This window comes from Argopecten irradians, chromosome 7 (genome assembly GCF_041381155.1).
Source record: "Argopecten irradians isolate NY chromosome 7, Ai_NY, whole genome shotgun sequence".
NCBI classification, from domain to species: Eukaryota; Metazoa; Mollusca; class Bivalvia; order Pectinida; family Pectinidae; genus Argopecten; species Argopecten irradians.
Genome location: NC_091140.1, coordinates 4,868,624 through 4,891,885, shown reverse-complemented (window position 1 = coordinate 4,891,885; position 23,262 = coordinate 4,868,624). Strand labels below are relative to the sequence as shown.

Genomic DNA, 23,262 nt, shown 5'->3' with positions numbered 1-23,262 from the left:
AGTTTCTATGGTAACCTGCTCCATATCTATGCGATTTCGATGATAGTTTCTATGGTAACGTGTTCCATCTCTATGGAATTTCGTTGATAGTTTCTATGGTAACGTGTTCCATCTCTATGGAATTTTGTCGATAGTTTCTATTGTAATGTGTTCCATCACTATGGACTTTCGTTTATAGTTTCTATGGTTCCTGCTCCATATCTATGCAATTTCGTTGATAGTTTCTATGGTAATGTGTTCCATATCTATGCAATTTCGTTGATAGTTTCTATGGTAATGTGTTCCATATCTATGCAATTTCGTTGATAGTTTCTATGGTAACATGTTGATAGTTTCTATGGTAATGTGTTCCATATCTATGCAATTTCGTTGATAGTTTCTATGGTAATGTGTTCCATATCTATGCAATTTCGTTGATAGTTTCTATGGTAACATGTTGTATCTATATGGAATTTCGTTGATAGTTTCTATGTTAACGTGTTTCATCTCCATGGGCTTTTTTTGTAGATTTTATGATAACGTGTTCTATCTCGATGGTACCACATTTGTAGATTCTATGATAACGTATTCCATCTGGATGGTACCACATTTGTAGATTCTATGATAAGGTGTTCCATGCATGGTTCCACATTTGTAGATTCTATGGTAACATATGTTCCTTCTCTATGGTATCTCATTTGGCCCTTTATCATCTCATTTTTGGTTTTGAATTGAGTGGTTAATAGGACATTACGCCCAACCAACTAAACAATCCTTTTTTATAAACATCAGTCTGTTTTAAAAAATCAGGGCCTGATCTTTTTCTATATGGTTCATTTTGATTTTTTAAATATATGCATATACAAAACTATTTTGCATGTATATTTCATTGAAAGTACAGTTTTTTATGTTAATTTTCTTTCATAATTTGGACATATAACAATCGGCATTAACATTCATAATTGTTTTTATTTGTGAGTAAATTACATCTGTATGAAAAGGACGGACTTATATATTCTCTGTAAAGATTATAATGAAGAAGAAGGATTCATACACAGAAATATGGTGTGCGTAACTTAAAACAAAGCAGATTATAAGATAAATTGAAAGCAAATGTATTAATGAAAGGTTAAGCCACACTTTTTATCAAAAACTTTTTTTTGGCCTTATGGTTCTACTATTCAAACTTTCAACTGGACTGGGGTTTTGTACCCTCTACATATGTGGGGGATATTCCTTGTACATTAATTGTACAAGAGACTAACTGTAAAGGCTTGTACTTCTCTTATGTGTTTTTAATGAAATCAAATTGAAATTTAATCTTTTGTAAAACAAAAAGGTCAAAGCCTTACAAATAAATACCCCTAGTAAAGCTTGATAAAAGGATATAAAAGTTTGATTCATTAATCGCAATTTCTTTTATAAAAAAGCATTAAGAAAAGGAGACAAAGTAAAGCACCTTGACACAATTCAACATAAACAAGGACATAGTCATTCAGATCCCCCGCCAATGGAGATATCAAAACTGAAGTAAGTTTGATTGTGGAGACTTATGTGTATGAAAAAAAACCAGGAAAAAGGAAGTTGAGCTAAAGAAAGATGGAGTATAATTCAAGTAGAGCGGGGCTGCAATTGTTGAATCAGGTATACAGCCTTGACATTTATATTAGACTATATGCAAAAATATAGGTGGAGTTTTGCGAAGTAACATTTACCATTTACCATGATAATTCCATGATGTTTCCATGGTAATGGAAAAAGTGCAAAAAAATGAAAACCTAAAAATAGCAAAAGGTACTACTAGACCATAAAAAGAATGTGTCTATGAAGTTTCGTGGAAATATCTCTGCTGGTTTTAGACTTATGTTCCGGAAATGAACCTGCTACAAAAATATGATATTTTCAGCAATGTTTCTATGGTTACAGAAAAAAAAGCACAAAAAGTGAAAACCTAAAAGTAGCAAAAGGCACTACTAGACCATAAGAACAATGTGTCTATGAAGTTTCATGGAAATATCTCTGCTGGTTTTAGAGTTGTGCTCCGGAAACGATTCTTACACAAAAATCTGCCATTTTCAGCAATGTTTCCATGGTTACAGAAAAAAGTACAAAAAGTGAAAACCTTAAAATAGCGAAAGGCACTACTAGACCATAAAACTAATGTGCCTATGGAGTTCCGTGCATATATCTCAACGGTTTTCCAGTTATGCTGCGGAAACGAACCTGGTACAAAAATATGATATTTTCAGCAATGTTTCCATGGTTACGGAAAAAATACAAAAAATGAAAACCTAAAAATAGCAAAAGGCACTACTAGACCATAAGACCAATGTGTGTATGAAGTTTCGTGGAAATATCTCTACTGGTTTTAGAGTTAGGCTCCGGAAACCATTCGTACGGACGGACAGACGGACGGACGGACAGAACCCATTTGTATATCCCTCGCCAACTTCGTTGGGCGGGGGATAATAAAAAATATCACCTTATCAATTGGATTACAGATATTCACATTATTTCTACATTCATCTTCTAAAATCAATATGAACCAAAGATTCATGCATATGTGTGTTTCAGATAAATACTCATAATTTATGTATTTCTCCTAAAAGGCATGTACAATTAATTATTATGATAATTTGATTAATAAATCACACATTTTAAAAGTTAATGATAGATTGATTTTACATGATCCTGTATATTCAGCAGTATCCTCATTCAGACAAATTACACAATTAAAAGCAATAAAATCGTAGTTAATAGACACATCACATTGATTTATCAATAGAGCATGTACACACAATCATTTTATCACAGTTTGCTATAAGAGTTCAGGAAAATACATATAAAAAAATAAATAAATAAATAAATATGCATTCATTATAATCAGTCACATCTAAAAATACAGAAGATGTAATTTTTTGTCTCATAATTATAACCCCAATGTCTTGAAACTGGTCCCTGACCACTTATAAGTCTGACTAGTGTCTTGTCAAAGGTCTGTTACATATACATAGTCAGACCTGCCTTAGCTACCAACTCTGCTTAAATTTAATGGTCAATGTCAACACAATATGCCCTGTTTATAAATATTATTTTGGCTACAAGACCATTTCTCTTGGTTCCTTGAGTCGACTTTATAGACAGGATTGACTGTACAAAATGTACTATGCCTAGATTTACCTAGTAAACCACATTTTTATGACTGTACAAAATGTACTATGCCTAGATTTACCTAGTAAACCACATTTTTATGACTGTACAAAATGTACTATGCCTAGATTTACCTAGTAAACCACATTTTTATGACTGTTTTTCAATGAAAATGCTAATCATCCATTACTTGAGATGGGATTGAATTTCTGCTGGCGCCTTAAGCAGGGGACTCTAATAACAAATCTTTCTACACTGTATATACAGTAATAACACATCATATGTATTACATTTTCAACAATTAATTCTACAAGCATCTAAATTACATAAAGATCTAGCTAATATAAGAATAAATAACAGTATCTAAACTTAACAATATTAACAAATAAAACCTAATAGCAATTTTTGAAATAAGCAATCAGTTTGATTTGAGCTTTTGTTAAGTTTATCCGACCCCTTTTCCCCTCACTACTTCAGCTTTGTTCTCTCCACCCCACTGTCCAAACGAAAATATCATTGTTTACACGCAGTGTATAGGCAAAGCTCCTCATAAATATTTAATATAAGTTGTAAACATTATAAATAACAACCAATACAATAAAATGCTATTAATACTGTTGACATTGTAATGTTTCGTTTTAGCAAAAAAAATGTTTAAGCACCTCACAAATAGGTCCATTAGAAAACAAAATCTTTGGCCTTTTCTAAGAAAGTGACAAAATAAAGATATATAAGTTATACAGCAGTATCACATTTGACGTGTGGTAATTAAACTAAGGTTCAGTTATACATGGTAATATAAGAATATACCGTATGAATTATCATAACATAAAACGTTTGTTCTGGCCATATGTAATGAATTGAACCAGTCTATAACAAGCTAGCTGTATTTCAAAACGATGTACTGTGTACATAAACATGTATTTTACCATAACAACATTTTGAGCTAGTCCAAGAGATTTAAGCACACTTAAATTAAAGTTGTATGAGCCATAACTGGGCATTTAAAAGAATTTATAACAAATATGATGTAATAAACAACTCACAGACTAGTATCTTCTGTCTTAATCACAAGGCATCATAGATATATACAGTGGATGTCATGTATAGCGTCATAATGAAAACCTATTACATATAGATATACCTAAATTATGGATAATTGATCTAACAAAAGTAAAAACCACATCTGTAATGGTTTCTGAAAATGCATGCCCAAATTTCTATAAACTGTAGGAATCATCCTAGTGGTGATTTGCATAAGGAACTGCTATAACAATATTATCTACTGTATTCCAGGTTCTCATAGATGTCTACAAAGCTGTACCTGAATGATGTGATGTTTCACCTTATTAAAGTCTCATCAAAGTCTGCAGTGTTAAATACAATATCCAGTTTCAAATTTCCAACATGTTACTATAGATATGAAACAATTATCACAGGAAAGTCACTTAAATGGTTTCCCTTGCCTGGTTTTCCTGGCAGTGCGAGTTTGTAAGCCCTGACTCAATGTAAGCCTTCACTTGATGTAAGCCTTCACTTGATGTATACCTTCACTTGATGTAAGCCCTGACTCAATGTAAGCCTTCACTTGATGTAAGCCCCAACTTCACTTAATTTAAGTCCTTACTTAAGGCCCTTATGTTTACTTGTTCCTTTGTTTATTAATGGTAAGATGAGGATTCGGACTCATGGGCTCAGTCAGCTGTGCTACTTGTGTCACTCATATCATCCGGTGCCATCATGCGTACCCGGCGTTCCTTCACCGACGCCTTGATGGCATCCAGTTTGGCCTGTTCCTGTTTATTGTGTTCTGCACGTTCTTTCTCACGACGTTCCCGTTTGGAGTCGATGACCAGTTTGGCACACACTTCCAGAGGAGCTGGCTCTACAAATTCACTCCCTGTAAGTTAGACAGAGGTTAAAATGTAATATCATGAATTTACAAGGTTAGATTGATCTTAAAAGACATACTTATACTATTTATGATGAGAACCAAATTCAAAAGTATGATAATCAAAATCACTGATTAATATTCTACTTCTAAATTAGCACTTCTTGGTGTATATTGCAATCTTACATTAATCCAGATAAGCTATTGAAATCAGATTTTTGTTTATGACATCAGCGAAGATAAATAATGTATCAGATTGTCATTCTAATGTACTACATCTACAGCAGAGTACAGAAATACAGAATGTTGTAACAGAAGGATCGAGCAGATCCAGGAATGGGAAAAGGTAAAGAAAAATATATCTTTTATCTGTATAGGCAAAAGTAAATGAAATAAAAATAAGACATGACAGTTTCTAAACAGGAGGAGAAATAAGAAGAGACATCAATGTTATGTACTAAATTTTAATGACAGTTTTTATAGCAATTAAATCCATTGAATAGTTCTTTACATTTCATTTTCATTAATGAATATCCATGTTTAAAAAAATCAAGTTGAGAGATAAAGATGTTTCTTTTTTGCCACAATATCTAAATACCAATAACAGGTATATCTACAATAAACATCATGCATATAATATTTTCTACACATATATAAAGCTAAAATAGTTCCATGTATGGTCACTACAAGACATACTTATTATCTCCCCTTTCTCATTGGCGAATCCTGTGAAACACAAATATTTAAAATAAACTTAGCTGGTACTAGTGCCAGGGGAAGTAACTCTGTTTTAAATTAAAGTGGATATGACAGAGAAGCAGCAGACGACTTTACATTGGTGTATATCAGCAGTATATGATATTACATAGTGTATGGGACCTCAAACCCGTATAGGAACTTATCACAGGACTAATTACAGCACTATTGAGGTTTCAAATTCTGCAGGTTCACCAGATTGTTTCAATTCTTAAAAAAAATTTACATTGGAGTGTTTGTCCAAACAGACATCTTAAGTCTAGCTTGAGAGTTTGGCTGGTCAGCACAGCTTATGCAACATTATAGATGAGATCCATTTTTTGTTATTTTTCTTACAAACTTTCTTAATTATTATGCCAGCAGTTTAAGATTTGATGATGTATTGTTAAAAGTACAGTGTAACATGTCTAATACACATATCACCAGGTCAAAAGTATTTAATACAGAATATGGAAATGTTTGTGCTGTTTTGGATATATAAACCTACAATGGTATGAGGCCTATAAAAGACAGTATAGGCAGCCTCTCTTCTCTAGCAGCTGGCCCAACTTCATCAACATTAAGGAATTTTTTAATGTTAAATTTTTCATAGAAGGCATTAAGGAAGTTATATAAAGAAAGTTACTAACTTAAGATTTGTCTTTAACTTATGTAATGCATTTCTATAGAGAATTATAAGTTATTCATTAAAGGTAACACATGTTGATGAAACTGCATGATGCATTTATTTGATATTCTAGCTACTGAATGGTATTGGGAGTACCTACTGTCAATTTCAGGTTCATAAATATCTTTAAAGATGAGTAAGCATATATTCTCTAACAGACAACAAAATGGCATATATTTGGAATGGATTCTACAATACTATACTAAACCATGTTTAAACCAAGTGCGCTAATTTAATGGGTTTGAAATATGCTGTTCTTTAAATGGATGTGCCGCCACCCGTTAAACAAACCACCTGGGTACCACATGTGACCTTTCATCTTGCTTTATACATGTAATATGCTACAATGTTTGCTCCAACATTGAATGGAAATTTAACACATGCTTTTTCGAGAACGAGGCGTGGCTGCATACTATACCTAGCAATTTGTTAATTCACAATCTAATAGCTTTATTGATGTATCAAACAAAAATATGGTTCACATTTAACAGAACACTGACTTCAATCTTTTCTAGGAAATGACATAATTCTTTGCTAAACTAACGATACAACTGTATGCCATACCTATATTAACAAAGGGCGGATATATAACTCAATATATCGGTACCTATATTAACAAAGGGCAGATAACTCAATATACCGGTACCTATATTAACAAAGGGCAGATAACTCAATATACCGGTACCTATATCAACAAAGGGCAGATAACTCAATATACCTGTACCTATATCAACAAAGGGCAGATAACTCAATATACCGGTACCTATATTAACAAAGGGCAGATAACTCAATATACCGGTACCTATATCAACAAAGGGCAGATAACTCAATATACCGGTACCTATATTAACAAAGGGCAGATAACTCAATATACCGGTACCTATATCAACAAAGGGCAGATAACTCAATATACCGGTACCTATATTAACAAAGGGCAGATAACTCAATATACCGGTACCTATATCAACAAAGGGCAGATAACTCAATATACCGGTACCTGTCATCAAATACCTGTACCTATATCAACAAAGGGCAGATAACTCAATATACCGGTACCTATATTAACAAAGGGCAGATAACTCAATATACCGGTACCTATATCAACAAAGGGCAGATAACTCAATATACCGGTACCTATATTAACAAAGGGCAGATAACTCAATATACCGGTACCTATATTAACAAAGGGCAGATAACTCAATATACCTGTACCTATATCAACAAACGGCAGATAACTCAATATACCGGTACCTATATTAACAAAGGGCAGATATATAACTCAATATACCGGTACCTATATTAACAAAGGGCAGATAACTCAATATACCGGTACCTATATCAACAAAGGGCAGATAACTCAATATACCGGTACCTATATTAACAAAGGGCAGATAACTCAATATACCGGTACCTATATTAACAAAGGGCAGATAACTCAATATACCGGTACCTATATCAACAAAGGGAAGATAACTCAATATACCGGTACCTATATTAACAAAGGGCAGATTTATTACTCAATAAGGGAAAACCGTTACTGTCAGAATTTGTAACCAGCATAATAAAGCGATGGTATCAAGCCTTACAGGTTAGATATACGCCTATATACTCTAAGAGTGTTTAATCTGTCATTGTTATAGAGGGCTACATTCAGCAGGGTGTTATATTAACAGGTATATAGAAGCTGTTTGCTAGCAGCTGTATGATTATACATGTAGAACCTATACCCAGGTGTGTTATAGAATTGTAAAAGGAGACATTCCTGCATGGTGAAAATCTTGAGATAAACTTTACATAATTTAATCAAAGCTGTAGGCTATCTTCATAAAATAGCTACATAACATTACAGGTATAACACAGAATTGTTCTCAGGTAGTTCACCATATGAAAGTAGTTTTCATCCATTAGTCAAGGCAAAGAATTTGCCAAGTATGCAGTATGTTTACCATAAGGTATTTACAATTAGCAAATACATGTACTAATTTAAAATCACTGTTCATTTTAAAAAGGTGTAAGAATGTTTCCTTTGTGCAAATTTGTCTTCTTTTACAATGTACATTAGGGAATTGGAATGGGTTTAGGTAATTCTGAACCTGAGATTTTTAACAACTCCTTTTTGGATGAAGATGAAAATCCTGCAAAACAAAATACTAATGATAAATGGCTATCCTTGCATAAATAATCTGTGTTTCTTCAACATCCATATTTGAGTTTTAAGTCTAACATCATCTGTATTAAGATATGATTCACATCTCCTCAAATAAGACACCCCAATGAACATACGAATTCAGGCCATATATGTATTCTGATTTTTTCAGAATCTGTATAGTTTTCTTCATGAAGCTCTCTTTAAAGTTAAGAACTGTAGTAAAGGATTATGATAAAGTTCCTATGAAGAAATGTCTTCAGAAGAATTTCACAATATCCTTTGATATAGATTACACATGCTATAGTTTGAGAGCTAAACCTATATAAAACCCCGCCCCGATGCCTGCGTACCGAGTAGTTTGCGTGCCTCCACACCATCGATGATAGGATTCATCCACGTTGACTGACGAGTATTCTTCAAACCCGTAGCCTTAGGAACATAGATGTAGAAAACAAGCTCCAACATTTCTGACTTCTTCAGACCACGTCTTTTGTTTGTTTGACCTGAAAACAAATAATTTCAATCCATTATCAAAACAAAGAATGTGGGTTTCTGACTGGATCAGATTATTAATTTAATTTCAAAATATTTTATTGATAATACAATAAATGTAAACAAAAAATTATAATATAGATCATAAATATAATAAAGTACTATGTACATGTATTAGCAATTGGATTAGATAACAGGCAAAGCCTATACAAATCCTTTCCAGATAAGATTTTTATATATACTTATGATACAGTATCACCTGTCATAATGAGATAAAGATTATCACATGGCATTACAATAGAAACACTGACAAAAACTAAATCATTTAGTGTATTACCTTGTAAGATTATATCAATTCCCTCGTCAATTTCAGTCTTGGACGGGTATAGATCACATTCACGGAAAAATTGGTCTATGTCTGTAACTTCTAACTCGCCTCCGTACGCTTTCTTATCGAACACACTCTCATACCCTATAAAGGTAGAAAACAACCACTGATGAACTGACAAAGTTTCTTTAGAGTGTTAACAAAATTTGTCAAAATTTGTGTTCCCCTATGAACTAGCTGCCATGTCAAAACAAAATCAACGCAAAATGGAAAACACATCATGAGCTGCCAGCCTAATTTCAACTCATAATTTTCTTGTGGAACTTAAATGAATAAAAAAAATGATTTGTGTTATTTAGGGAAGTAAACTATGCCGATTTAGAACCAAGCTAAAAAATATATAGCTGGCTTGTAATGATTTCCTCCAAAGGTCATGCATGCACTGATTGGCTGATGCCAAAGTTCATCTGAATATGACCTTGATCACAGTATTGTCAGATGTTCTTGTTAAGTGCAATAAAATATCCATGGTCAAATGATTTTAATCCCATAGCCTGATATAATAATAGCTTACTTCTCCTCACATCCATGTAATCACTCATATCTTTGAAGGTGAATGGTGTCCTGGCTCGCTCCACTCCATGGCGACGCTGACAGCGGGCCAACGTACCCTTGTAGTCTCGTACCATCTTCTGCCATGTTGCTCCATACCACTTGGCCTGAATACAGAGATCAATCTTTGTTGTCAGAGTTACAGATGTAAAATCTCTCAGGCTTTTTTTTTCTTCTAGATTTCCATAAATTACATAGCCTTTTATGATAATGTATGACTGGCAGGGAAATACGGAAAATTAACACAGCTAGTACAAAGATGACTAGCCTGAGATACTCTGGCCCTGGCACCAGACTTAAACATGATGACAGATAGATGTCTGGGTTAAGGGCCAGAGTATCTCGGGCTAAAAGATGACCAAGTGTCGCGACTGGACATTAACAAATCATGGCCATATATCAATAGACAATCAAAAATGGTGAGAATGATGATGATTGATACTGTAACCATGGTAATGAGCAAATACCTTTCTCTTTAACTTCTCAAACTTTTTCCTGACCAGGAATCCTCGTATGTGCCTCTGTATGTGTGTAGCACAGTTAGATAACTCCTGGCGGGTCGGACCCACCTGTTTAGGGTGGTAAATCCTGGAAATAATGATGTGTCTCTTATTCAATTTGTACATGGCAACAAAATGTAAAATATATTACATGATATATGTATTCACATTATGTATCGACAGGTTGTCCTCATCTGATAGAAAGGATTTATCTGTATCATGTAATTTTAATTTAAAAACAGTTAAAATAATTCAAATAAAATCAAAACACACACCTCAGTATATATGCACTTTCCAAACTATAGAGTTTTATGTGTTATATAAGAATATGTTTAACAGAAGACAACATCTTCAGCTATTTATAGAAATTTGGAATTAAACATCATGCTTATTGTAAAAGTGGAATTTACACTCTATGTTTTGCTACCATTACATCTCCAAGATCAACACATAAATATATCAACAAGTATTGACATGTGCCAAGCTAGATTACATGTAGATGCACAGTGTAAAAAATCATCGCAGCGTGACCAGTTTGACAACTGACTTGGTATATCTATATGAGAAAATATCCATGTTGTTTTTGAAAAAAATTCCGATTTCAGAAACAGAAATGTATTGAAGCATTTTATTAGATATTTCCTGTCCAATTTATTCATGAATATAAATGTTGTCAGACTCTTTTTCACTAAATATCCAATCATACTTACTCATATATGTTAACATGAGGCCCAATGACGGAAAGCTTGGACGAAGCCTGGAGGTAGTTTTTAGAGTTTCTGAAGGTTAGAAGCCAAATGAGCATAACAACCCAGCACCACATTATACAGACAACACATTAGTCATCGATCTGGTTATACAGGCAAGCAATGTCATGTATTATATATAACACACAGCAATAAGGAAGCAAAAGTAATGAACCTTTTCCAAATATGAAAATGCTTGATGATACTGTAAACAATGTATAAAGTAATGATATACCTGTTCTTACATGATATCATGGCATTGCAGAGGAAAACTTAATGTTATTTATTTAAGCAGTAGTCAGAAAAATTATGCTTATAATTGAAATTAATTGGATATGAATTATCTTAATTATTAGCCTTATATGTAGTTTATGGTTGCAAGGTAATATTTGATAGATTGTCATAACTAAAATTGTGACCAGACTTGTACTTGGGATAGTACTGACACATCAATTAAGGGAAATATTCTTTGAAAAGCATCATTGATAATACAATTAAGAATTAACTGTAATAAGAACCAACTTGTCTCCTTAAAGGGAACATCTATTTGACTTGAATTAAGTCAAAATTAAACTTTTGTATTTGAAGATTAATTCTAATGTTGAGGTTCATTATTACATTGCTTAAGAAGTTCAACTTTTATGGAGATCCGTGTAGTTAAAAAGTTTTGAATTTGATTTTTATTTAATGCCGCTTCATTATATTATAAAAGAAATATTAGGGATTAAAAACAAAACAACTGTTGGTGAGTTCCAGTTCAACATGGCACAAAGCTTGATACTTCAAATTAATTAAATGCATGTATAAACTTGTTAAAGAATTTTTTGTTACGAGAATATTAGATTTCAACAAGAACAGAGAAAATATTAAGAGCATTGTTAATTTTATGCAGTTTGTTCCTCAACTTTACTTCCATCATTTTCATCCCTGTTTAAAAGAGAAAACTTCATATGTGACAGCTGACTGGTATTATTTAACATAGCAGAGATTAAAGGTTTGAGGACCTCCCATGATTGTAATTTCCAACAGGAAACTCATTTAAATAGGGGGAAAGTTTTAAACGACTCTGATTCTCTGATTCATATTAGTATTTGAGATATTGTATTATTTTGTTCATTGAATTTTGAATAAGTATGCCTAGAATCTAATCAGTCTTACATTAATATATGCAAAAATAATAGGTCTATATCCGTGGGATATTGGTGAAGTTCTGTTTTAAAACAACGTCTGATCCTACTGAGCAATCAGAAATGAATTAACCAATCTTATTGACCAATCAAAAATGTCTGATTTAACTGTCCAATCCGATAAATGACTGATTCTACTGACAAATCAGAAAAAGGTCCAATTATGTTGACCAATCAGAAAAAAGTGTGATCTTATTGACCAATCACAGTAAAGCACACTGCTGATACAATAACACTCACTTATCTGCCAATTCATCCATTTTTTTCTGCCGTATTCCTGCCTTTTCTTCCTTGATCTTCTTTACTTTATTTGTCCATTCCTTATCCTCTGCTGTCCGTGGGGGACGGTTGTAAATCTCTGCTTTGGCATTTAAATGTTCTTTGTATTTTCTGAAAAGATATCTTTTGATGATAAAGGTTATGTGAAGGTCAGAATAACCTGTTGAAATACAATGCTATATACATACCAACAATGACCACAAACTATATAGCTACTTGATATTGATGTTAATCTTACTTAGTGCTAGCGTTCTGTGCCATGCGATCATTTTCCTTTTTCTCTACTTCTTCTCTCAGCAGCATTTTGTATCTGTTCCTTGCTACATAACCGCGGAAAATTCTGTAAAACAAAATCGGGAATTACAGGCTAATTCACCATTGATACATCAGTTTTATGTACATTTTATGCTGACAATGAAAATATTGAAGAAATATAATCAAATTACTACAATTATTCCATGAAACTTTTTTGAGAAGGGATATAAGTAACAAATTAAAGGACAGACAGGACTGTTATGGGTAAATTCATATACAGTATAAAAAGTTCAAATAAGGCTATGGTGATTGATTCAGACCAGGTGTCTATGGAGATTCAGACCAGGTGTCTATGGAGATTCAGACCAGGTGCCTGAAGGAGAGTTCTCAATTCATGTTCTACTTTAACCTACATTTGGATAATTTCTGCTGCGATTTCTTAAATGTTCAAACTTTAATCGCACACAAAAATCAGCGGGGTTACAGTTTGTAAACATCTCCGTTACCTTTGTATATCTACTACTGCCTTAGCCTCTTTCTGAACTTGAGCAGCGGCTTTCACTTCATCCTGGAAATAATTGAATTTATTGTTGATAGGATATATATATGTATAAGGAATTATAAACAGATTAGTGCATACTTGTTTTTTGTATCATATTCAAAACTATTATCAAATATGTGCCAATTTTGAAAGATGAGAGAAAATTTTTAGGATAATCTAAGCCTATTCCAGTCCATGGTTAGGAGGTGGAGACAAGTCCGAGCTAGCACTCAGAGAAAATGTCTATGTGGGGTTAACACTCCAAATGTCTAGGTAGGGGGGTAACATATAACTACCTTCAACATTAAGTCTCTGCTGCCTACAATACTTACTGGATCCCCTATTTGTTTGTACTGAGCGATGGGTCGGCCGATGTGAGCGATGGATGTTTGTGTGAGAGTTCTATCACGACTAGAAAGAAATCCTGGATTGGCTGTCGTCTTTGACACATTGCTCTTTTCATTATCCATTTTAAATCCAACCCGTTTGGAGCTCTCTTCACTTGTCTCTCCTTGACTAGTTTGAGTTGCTTCCCTTCCTTCCCCTGTGACGTCCTCCGGCACTGTTTGCTCCCGAAGTATAGACATGGGCGGATTACCTGTATAGTAGTACACTATACATGATGTATTATAAATGACTTTACCACATATGGAATTAATTTTTCTAATGTTATGATGCATTTTTTGTGGCAATTCCAATGAAATTTTAATTTAATTACAACATTTTCTAAACATGTAAGCTTAATTAAATCATTTAAAAACAAGATTAAATCCTTTAATTTGGTTTAATTATATTTCTGAAATAAATTTCTTACTGTCATGCTTACACATTTTATGGCACAGATAAAAAAAACCACTTGTCTACATATGTATGGATAAATAACCTATCATTGTATCAACCTACCACTGTCTCCTATATACATTAAATTTTCCTGTATCAACCTACCACTGTCTCCTATATACATTTCCTGTATCAACCTACCACTGTCTCCTATATACATTTCCTGTATCAACCTACCACTGTCTCCTATATACATTTCCTGTATCAACCTACCACTGTCTCCTATATACATTTCCTGTAACAACCTACCACTGTCTCCTATATACATTTCCTGTAACAACCTACCACTGTCTCCTATATACATTTCCTGTAACAACCTACCACTGTCTCCTATATACATTTCCTGTAACAACCTACCACTGTCTCCTATATACATTTCCTGTATACCACTTCTCCTATATACATTTCCTGTACAACCTCAACCTACCACTGTCTCCTATATACATTTCCTGTATCAACCTACCACTGTCTCCTATATACATTTCCTGTATCAACCTACCACTGTCTCCTATATACATTTCCTGTAACAACCTACCACTGTCTCCTATATACATTTCCTGTAACAACCTACCACTGTCTCCTATATACATTTCCTGTATCAACCTACCACTGTCTCCTATATACATTTCCTGTAACAACCTACCACTGTCTCCTATAAACATTTCCTGTAACAACCTACCACTGTCTCCTATATACATTTGTAACCTGTAACAACCTACCACTGTCTCTATAACATTTCCTATATCACTGTCTCCTATATACATTTCCTGTACAACCTACCACTGTCTCCTATATACATTTCCTGTAACAACCTACCACTGTCTCCTATATACATTTCCTGTAACAACCTACCACTGTCTCCTATATACATTTCCTGTATCAACCTACCACTGTCTCCTATATACATTTCCTGTAACAACCTACCACTGTCTCCTATAAACATTTCCTGTAACAACCTACCACTGTCTCCTATATACATTTCCTGTAACAACCTACCACTGTCTCCTATATACATTTCCTGTACAACTACCACTGTCTCCTATATACATTTCCTGTATCAACCTACCACTGTCTCCTATATACATTTCCGTATCAACCTACCACTGTCTCCTATATACATTTCCTGTATCAACCTACCACTGTCTCCTATATAACATTTCTCTATAACATTTCTGTAACAACCTACCACTGTCTCCTATATACATTTCCTGTATCAACCTACCACTGTCTCCTATATAACATTTCTTCTGTATCAACCTACCACTGTCTCCTATATACATTTCCTGTACACCTACCACTGTCTCCTATATACATTTCCTGTAACAACCTACCACTGTCTCCTATATAATTCATTTCCTCACCTCTTTCCTAACCTACCTACACTGTCTCCTATATACATTTCCTGTAACAACCTACCACTGTCTCCTATATACATTTCCTGTAACAACCTACCACTGTCTCCTATATACATTTCCTGTAACAACCTACCACTGTCTCCTATATACATTTCCTGTAACAACCACTGTCCACTGTCTCCTATGTCCTATATACATTTCCTGTATCAACCTACCACTGTCTCCTATATACATTTCCTGTAACAACCTACCACTGTCTCCTATATACATTTCCTGTAACAACCTACCACTGTCTCCTATATACATTTCCTGTAACAACCTACCACTGTCTCCTATATACATTTCCTGTAAACAACCTACCACTGTCTCCTATATACATTTCCTGTATCAACCTACCACTGTCTCCTATATACATTTCCTGTAACAACCTACCACTGTCTCCTATATACATTTCCTGTAACAACCTACCACTGTCTCCTATATACATTTCCTGTATCAACCTACCACTGTCTCCTATATACATTTCCTGTAACAACCTACCACTGTCTCCTATATACATTTCCTGTAACAACCTACCACTGTCTCCTATATACATTTCCTGTAACAACCTACCACTGTCTCCTATATACATTTCCTGTACAACCTACCACTGTCTCCTATATACATTTCCTGTAACAACCTACCACTGTCTCCTATATCATTTCCTGATATACCATTCTCCTATTCTTCTGTACAACCTACCACTGTCTCCTATATACATTTCCTGTACAACCTACCACTGTCTCCTATATACATTTCCTGTACAACCTACCACTGTCTCCTATATACATTTCCTGTACAACCTACCACTATATACATTTCTGTCAACCTACCACTGTCTCCTATATACATTTCCTGTAACAACCTACCACTGTCTCCTATATACATTTCCTGTATCAACCTACCACTGTCTCCTATATACATTTCCTGTAACACTACCCAACCTACACTGTCTCCTATTACATTTCCTGTACAACCTACCACTGTCTCCTATATACATTTCCTGTAACAACCTACCACTGTCTCCTATATACATTTCCTGTATCAACCTACCACTGTCTCCTATATACATTTCCTGTATCAACCTACCACTGTCTCCTATATACATTCCTGTACATTTCCCTATATACAACCTGTTCACCTACCACTGTCTCCTATATACATTTCCTGTAACAACCTACCACTGTCTCCTATATACATTTCCTGTACAACCTACCACTGTCTCCTATATACATTTCCTGTAACAACCTACCACTGTCTCCTATATACATTTCCTGTAACAACCTACCACTGTCTCCTATATACATTTCCTGTAACAACCTACCACTGTCTCCTATATACATTTCCTGTAACAACCTACCACTGTCTCCTATATACATTTCTGTAACAACCTACCACTGTCTCCTATATACATTTCCTGTACAACCTACCACTGTCTCCTATATACATTTCCTGTATCAACCTACCACTGTCTCCTATATACATTTCCTGTACAACCTACCACTGTCTCCTATATACATTTCCTGTATCAACCTCACCACTGTCTCCTATATACATTTCCTGTATCAACCTACCACTGTCTCCTATATACATTTCCTTAACCTCCACTGTCTCCTATACATTTCCTGTACAACCTACCACTGTCTCCTATATACATTTCCTGTATCAACCTACCACTGTCTCCTATATACATTTCCTGTAACAACCTACCACTGTCTCCTATATACATTTCCTGTATCAACCTACCACTGTCTCCTATATACATTTCCTGTATCAAACCTACCACTGTCTCCTATATACATTTCCTGTATCAACCTACCACTGTCTCCATATATATTCCTGTATACACTGTCTCCTGTACTTTAACCTTATCATTTCCACCTACACTATCTCCTATATGCATTTCCTGTATGGTATCTCCTATATCTCTCATGGCATGGTCTCTCTCGAGGGTCCGTCCAGTCTGCTGACCTGTAGCGACGCCCCCAGGGGGTCATTGTTAGCAAACTGACTACCAGGGGGTGCTGATCGGATATCCTTACGGAGATCACCAACTGTTGGAACAAACAAAATCTACATTTTTATCACATGGAAAAGCACAAACAGCTTTTTGATGTGAAATGATTTTACAGCAAAACTATTTTTAGTCCTTCACGATACATTGTTTTCATATAATTTTTACTTCTTACAGAAAATGTCATCTTATTGTGAAAAGAAAATTAGGAATAAGAAAAAGCTAGATAATATTTTGTTATGCCAGCTAGCATTCAAACAGGTAGATCAACATTTTTTTCAGTGTTCAGTTATCTCCCTTTACAAGACTACGTACAATTGAGCCACTGTATATCTCAGCAATGAATAAGGTGTATTTTATGATGCTATAAGTCCATCTATCACATTTAATACTTTCTACAACACATCTAATATCCATCTATCACATTTAATACTTTCTACAACACATCTAATATCAACACAATAACAATCTCTATATCAATGCCGCAAATCACATATTCTTAGCTGTGGCTACATTTACGTACATACACACACAGAATTATGTAATCAAAATGTCTTAGACTTAGGGAAATTAATTTTCTATATTCATTTATTATTGTATACATAAATAATTATAGATCGGCCTGATTAAAATTGGTGGTGTTTATTTAGTTGAACAGGGTCGATCACGATTATTGGTGACAGGAAGATCAACCGGTAGAGCCTTCGGCTAGTGTGTGGAGGTCCTGGGTTGGAACCCTCTCCTCTCCTATTAAACCATTTTTAATAATAATTGATTCTATTTCAGCAATGGAAGGCCACTAAAGCACTGTTCTTACGTTGATAATCAAATAAATATCAAATTAATGATTACAAAAATTAAACAGTGTCAAAATATATTACCTATATCCCAAATAACACAAATAATTCTGAAATATTTTTTGTAATTAGTAAATATTACTTTGGTGAACTATTTATGCTTTAAGCTTACTTCTTTCTCAAGTTAAACATTGATAGCAACACACACAATGTATATATAAACATATGTAGCAATATATCACCACACAGCTAGATTACAACACAAATATCTGTACACCTATATATACCATGTATATAAAACAATACTAATATTGTACAATTTTACCTCTGCTCCGTTTAGCTGTGGACAAATAGTGTGCTATCATATTAGGACAACGTTAAATTTGGTTCTTATAAGTCCCTCAATGATAAGTCTAATCTCTTTATCTAAATGAAAGGAAAGGAATTACAAAATACAACTGACTTACTTTAGCATTCAGTACAACAAATTAAGAATATAATATGCACTGTTCATTATATATACCCCCGGTACAGGTTTTACAAAAAAAAAAAAGAAAAGTAAATTAATTAATTTCTTCTTAGAAAGCTGACAACATAAATATGTATATTGTAGCTAGACTAAGAAATGGAGGTGTTAAACTAAGTCCATGGTTAGTATCATATAAAAAAAACATTAAAAGGGCCACAACTCTTTCTAAGATAAATTTAAATAGATTTAATCTACTTATGAAGACTTCATCTCTGAAAGGAAAGCTGTCCAAACAGGTGGTGTCCATATGTCAAACAATACAGATGTCTATTACCATAAGATATGCTCTATATCTGGAAAAATTGAGGATAAAGTATTTTTGACTCTGGTACTAATTCAAAAGACACAATGTTCCTTTAACCCCTCATGTACACCAAATCACCATCAAATCAGTCCAATATGAATATAACTAAGTTTAGGTCGGACTCACCATGTTCCATGAAGTGCCGCGGACTATTGACAGAGCGAGCATGATGCTCCAGTCCTGAGTTATATGCTTGTCCGTAACGTGGAGACTCTTTCACGGTTCGCTGAGTATGATAAGGACTAGGTATAGAGGGCGGAGTTCTAACTGGTGGCGCCCTCTTGAAATACTCGTTTTGTTTACGAGCCATCCGTAACACTTGTGACGATGCACTCTGTGTTCGTCCAGGCATCCTGCCTGCTGATCGTCCTATCTTAGTCGACATGCTGTCAGGAATACACTCAAAACAATAACTTTCAGGTTTTAATGTTAATTTTGACCAGTGAAGATTTGATCCCTTCACCTGGTAAAATGGGTTCACTTTTCTCTGTTGTGTGGAATCGCGATCTGTCTCCACATCGGGTGTAAAGTGCCACTCCACTGACTTACTAAGCTCCTGGAGTGGAGTATCTCTCCGCTGTGGTGGTGTTGGCCCGCGACCTGCCGGTGGTATTGAGGTCACCTCAATGTGAACTTCGCCATCATGTAAATCCTCAGTATGATGTTCTACAGGGCGCGGCACTGATGGGCCAATGGGTGTGGCTTCCCTAGATAGGTTTACATCACTCTTTTCCTCGTCAATTACACCGAAATCACGGTCAGGGTTGAGGTTCAGGCGCAAGTCATGGTCATCTGATTCCTCAAATGCTTTTCTTAAATCCTGCAAGCAAAAATAAGCCATGTGAAATCTGAATTTCCTCAGGAATCGAGTATAAACTAATTCTATACTCAATATAAATTACAAAGCATAATTCCATTCAACAGATGTTTTCTGAACGTATAAACATAACAATAACAATATAATTTTATTTAAGTAACATCTAAATAAATTTTGCTCATCAAAGTAACTTTTTTTTCCAGCAGTGAAAACATGTGTTTACAAACCTCTTCCAAGTCATCTGTTTGAGTGGTAACATCCTCCCTGACCTTTAGCGAGTCGTCTGAGGCCTGCTGATCCTGACTGTTAGCGGGGAGAATGAGACTGATATGATCTGGTTCTGTTTTGCTCTCCGCCCCGTCTACTGGTCCCGTTCCCTCTACTGGCCTCGCCCCCGAGTCATCCCCTGGCCCCTCCCAGTCAGCACGAGGTGTACAGGTCGAGTGGCCCCTCTGGCCCCTCCCAGTCAGCACGAGGTGTACAGGTCGCTGTTGTGTTACCTTCCCGCTCGTCCTCATGTAGCCTATAAACATATACAGTGCTTACTAAAGATTACACGAGGTGTACAGGTTGCTGTTGTGTTACCTTCCCGCTCGTCCTCATGTAGCCTATAAACATATACAGTGCTTACTAAAGATTACAATTCATCAGGTCGCTGTTGTGTTACCTTCCCGCTCGTCCTCATGTAGCCTATAAACATATACAGTGCTTACTAAAGATTACACGAGGTGTACAGGTTGCTGTTGTGTTACCTTCCCGCTCGTCCTCATGTAGCCTATAAACATATACAGTGCTTACTAAAGATTACAATTCATCATTCCTTGTGACAGTGGGTAAAAAAATGGCGGCCGCAAACTGAAACTGTCAGTGCGTAGGATTGAATGTTGAAGATTGTGTTTTTTCTTATATTTCCATGTATGCGTTACCATAGAAGTGCTGCGCCCAATATTACCTTCAAACAAGACATGCTAGATAAACCGTTTCCATTTAGCCAAACATTGGGAATGTATCCGAAAAAAGGGATATATCACTAAATGGAAGATGCTGTTGATGTCATTAGGATAGCAGTGTTACACAACCATACATTTCTATATATTATACTTTACAATATTCCATCTAAACTTCATCTTCACCTATTCCTTTGTACACTGGTAAGGGAGATAACTTATGGCAATAACTAACATAAACAAATACTACAGTACTGAATGGGTGTCTACCTTCTCTGACACACAGTAATTATATCATGAAATCCTTCAATAATCCTCTGTAGTATATAAATACAACAACAGACAGGCTAATCCCATAATCAGCTCTGTCAGATTTCTTGTTTTAAGTGTATAGAATTTTTTGAAGTTTAAACAGTGCGTGCTATGTGGACTTCCATATTTCATAGGAACTTGATTAAATAGATCTTGTTTTAAATATTTAGTAAGGATTACATACAAATTCTAATATGAACATGATAATCCGGCTGCATGTATACAATGTTTTATATACAACTGTAGCATGCTTTAATCCCACAACACACATTTAAAACAGGTACATATGTAGTTACATGATGATCTTGGCCAATATATAAAGAAAGAACTAATATACACATCAATTTACTAAGAAGTCAGATTTCCAATGACAAAGAAAGAATAAGGATTTATTATGTAGACAATAATCTTAAAGGTCTACCAAAATTCAACGAGATGTTCTCTGTTCAATTCAACATATACAGTGCAGGCACTCATTTCATTTCAACAAATTTTATTGCAAATAATATGCAAATGGATTTGGCAACAGGCAAAGCCTATATTAGCCATATCCAAACACATCCGGTATAGTACAATTATCAACAAAATATTTAACATTTAACATTACATTATGAATGAATTTTATTATTAGTGTATCTCCCCAACCTATCATAGTAGAAAAATCTAAAAAAATCTTTTAGTTTCAGATATATATTCTGATATGCATTGCAATAAATATGTATTTTTTTCTTCATCACAATTGTCACAGCCATGCAGTAGAGTTTTTGTGTTAAAATGCGAGTGGGGGATATTGGAGTTATGTATTTTGGTTCTGAGTGATGATCTTTGTTCATTAAATAAAGGACATATGAAAAGATAGTGTTTGGCTGTTTCATTACCAAGGCCACAAGAACAAATTGGAGAATCTCTCAAATGATCGCGAAATAGGTCAGAATTTAGATTGCTAGAGGAATTTCTGAGCTGGCACAGAGTAATATTTATAATTCGAGAACCTTTGTTTATAAAGGTATTTGTTATATCAGGTTCCATTTTATTAATGTTAAAAAGGAGTGTTTTAAATTGTGCAACAGTATTAACATTCGATAAGTCAAAGTTTAAAGCAGGCACTCAATCTTTTCTCATAAATGTCCTCAGCCTCTATAATCCGCTGTCCCTCAAACTCTCACCCTCAATCCCTTTCCACAACACTATGATTTTTTTTTACTCCAGTCACTTCCCTAACACTTGCCCTTATCCTCAGTCCCTTGCCTAACAGCGTGCCCCTACCATAAGTCTCCTCCCTAGCACTATGCCACTATCCTCATGCAGTCCCTTCCCTGCTGTGTCCAGAATATATCCTCTGTCACTTTCCTAACACCATGCCCCTACACTCCATCCCATCCTCCCTAGCACTATGCCCCTACCCTCAGTCCCCTCTTCCCTAACACCAAGTCCCAACCTTGAATCATATCCCTAACATCTTTCCCATCCCCCAGTCCCTTCCCTAGCACCATGCCCCTACACTCAGTCCCCTCCCAAGCAAAATTCCCTTATCTTTAGTCTCCTCCTCCCTAACACCGTGCCCCTACGCTTGATCCAATCCTTCCTAACACCATGTCCCTACCCTGTGTCCTCTCCCTAACACCTTTCCCCTACACTCAGTCTACTCCCTAACACCTTTCCCCTACACTGTGTCCCCTCCCTAACATCTAGTGTCCCTACCCCCTCCCTAACACCTGATGCCCCTACCCTATGTCCCCTCCCTAACACCATGCCCCTACCCTGTGTCCTCTCCCT

The 23,262-nt window shown here is 35.1% G+C and overlaps 1 protein-coding gene across 1 annotated transcript in view; it reads right to left on the bottom strand.

Annotated features, from left to right (window-relative positions):
- Positions 1-2,547: 2,547 nt before the first annotated feature.
- The window catches only part of LOC138327335 (uncharacterized), a 102,766-nt gene continuing 82,051 nt past the window's right edge, over positions 2,548-23,262 (bottom strand). Inside the window, exons 21-37 of the mRNA XM_069273353.1 lie at positions 20,678-20,750; positions 20,455-20,625; positions 19,537-20,230; positions 17,700-17,820; positions 17,127-17,149; positions 13,865-14,145; positions 13,498-13,559; positions 12,975-13,076; positions 12,698-12,847; positions 11,235-11,303; positions 10,492-10,612; positions 9,987-10,131; positions 9,422-9,556; positions 8,943-9,095; positions 8,537-8,578; positions 5,717-5,746; positions 2,548-5,029 (exon numbers count right to left, since the gene is read on the bottom strand). Coding sequence (XP_069129454.1) covers positions 4,824-5,029; positions 5,717-5,746; positions 8,537-8,578; positions 8,943-9,095; positions 9,422-9,556; positions 9,987-10,131; positions 10,492-10,612; positions 11,235-11,303; positions 12,698-12,847; positions 12,975-13,076; positions 13,498-13,559; positions 13,865-14,145; positions 17,127-17,149; positions 17,700-17,820; positions 19,537-20,230; positions 20,455-20,625; positions 20,678-20,750 — 2,578 coding nt within the window. The 3' untranslated portion in view covers positions 2,548-4,823. The remainder of the gene's footprint in view (positions 5,030-5,716; positions 5,747-8,536; positions 8,579-8,942; positions 9,096-9,421; positions 9,557-9,986; positions 10,132-10,491; positions 10,613-11,234; positions 11,304-12,697; positions 12,848-12,974; positions 13,077-13,497; positions 13,560-13,864; positions 14,146-17,126; positions 17,150-17,699; positions 17,821-19,536; positions 20,231-20,454; positions 20,626-20,677; positions 20,751-23,262) is intronic.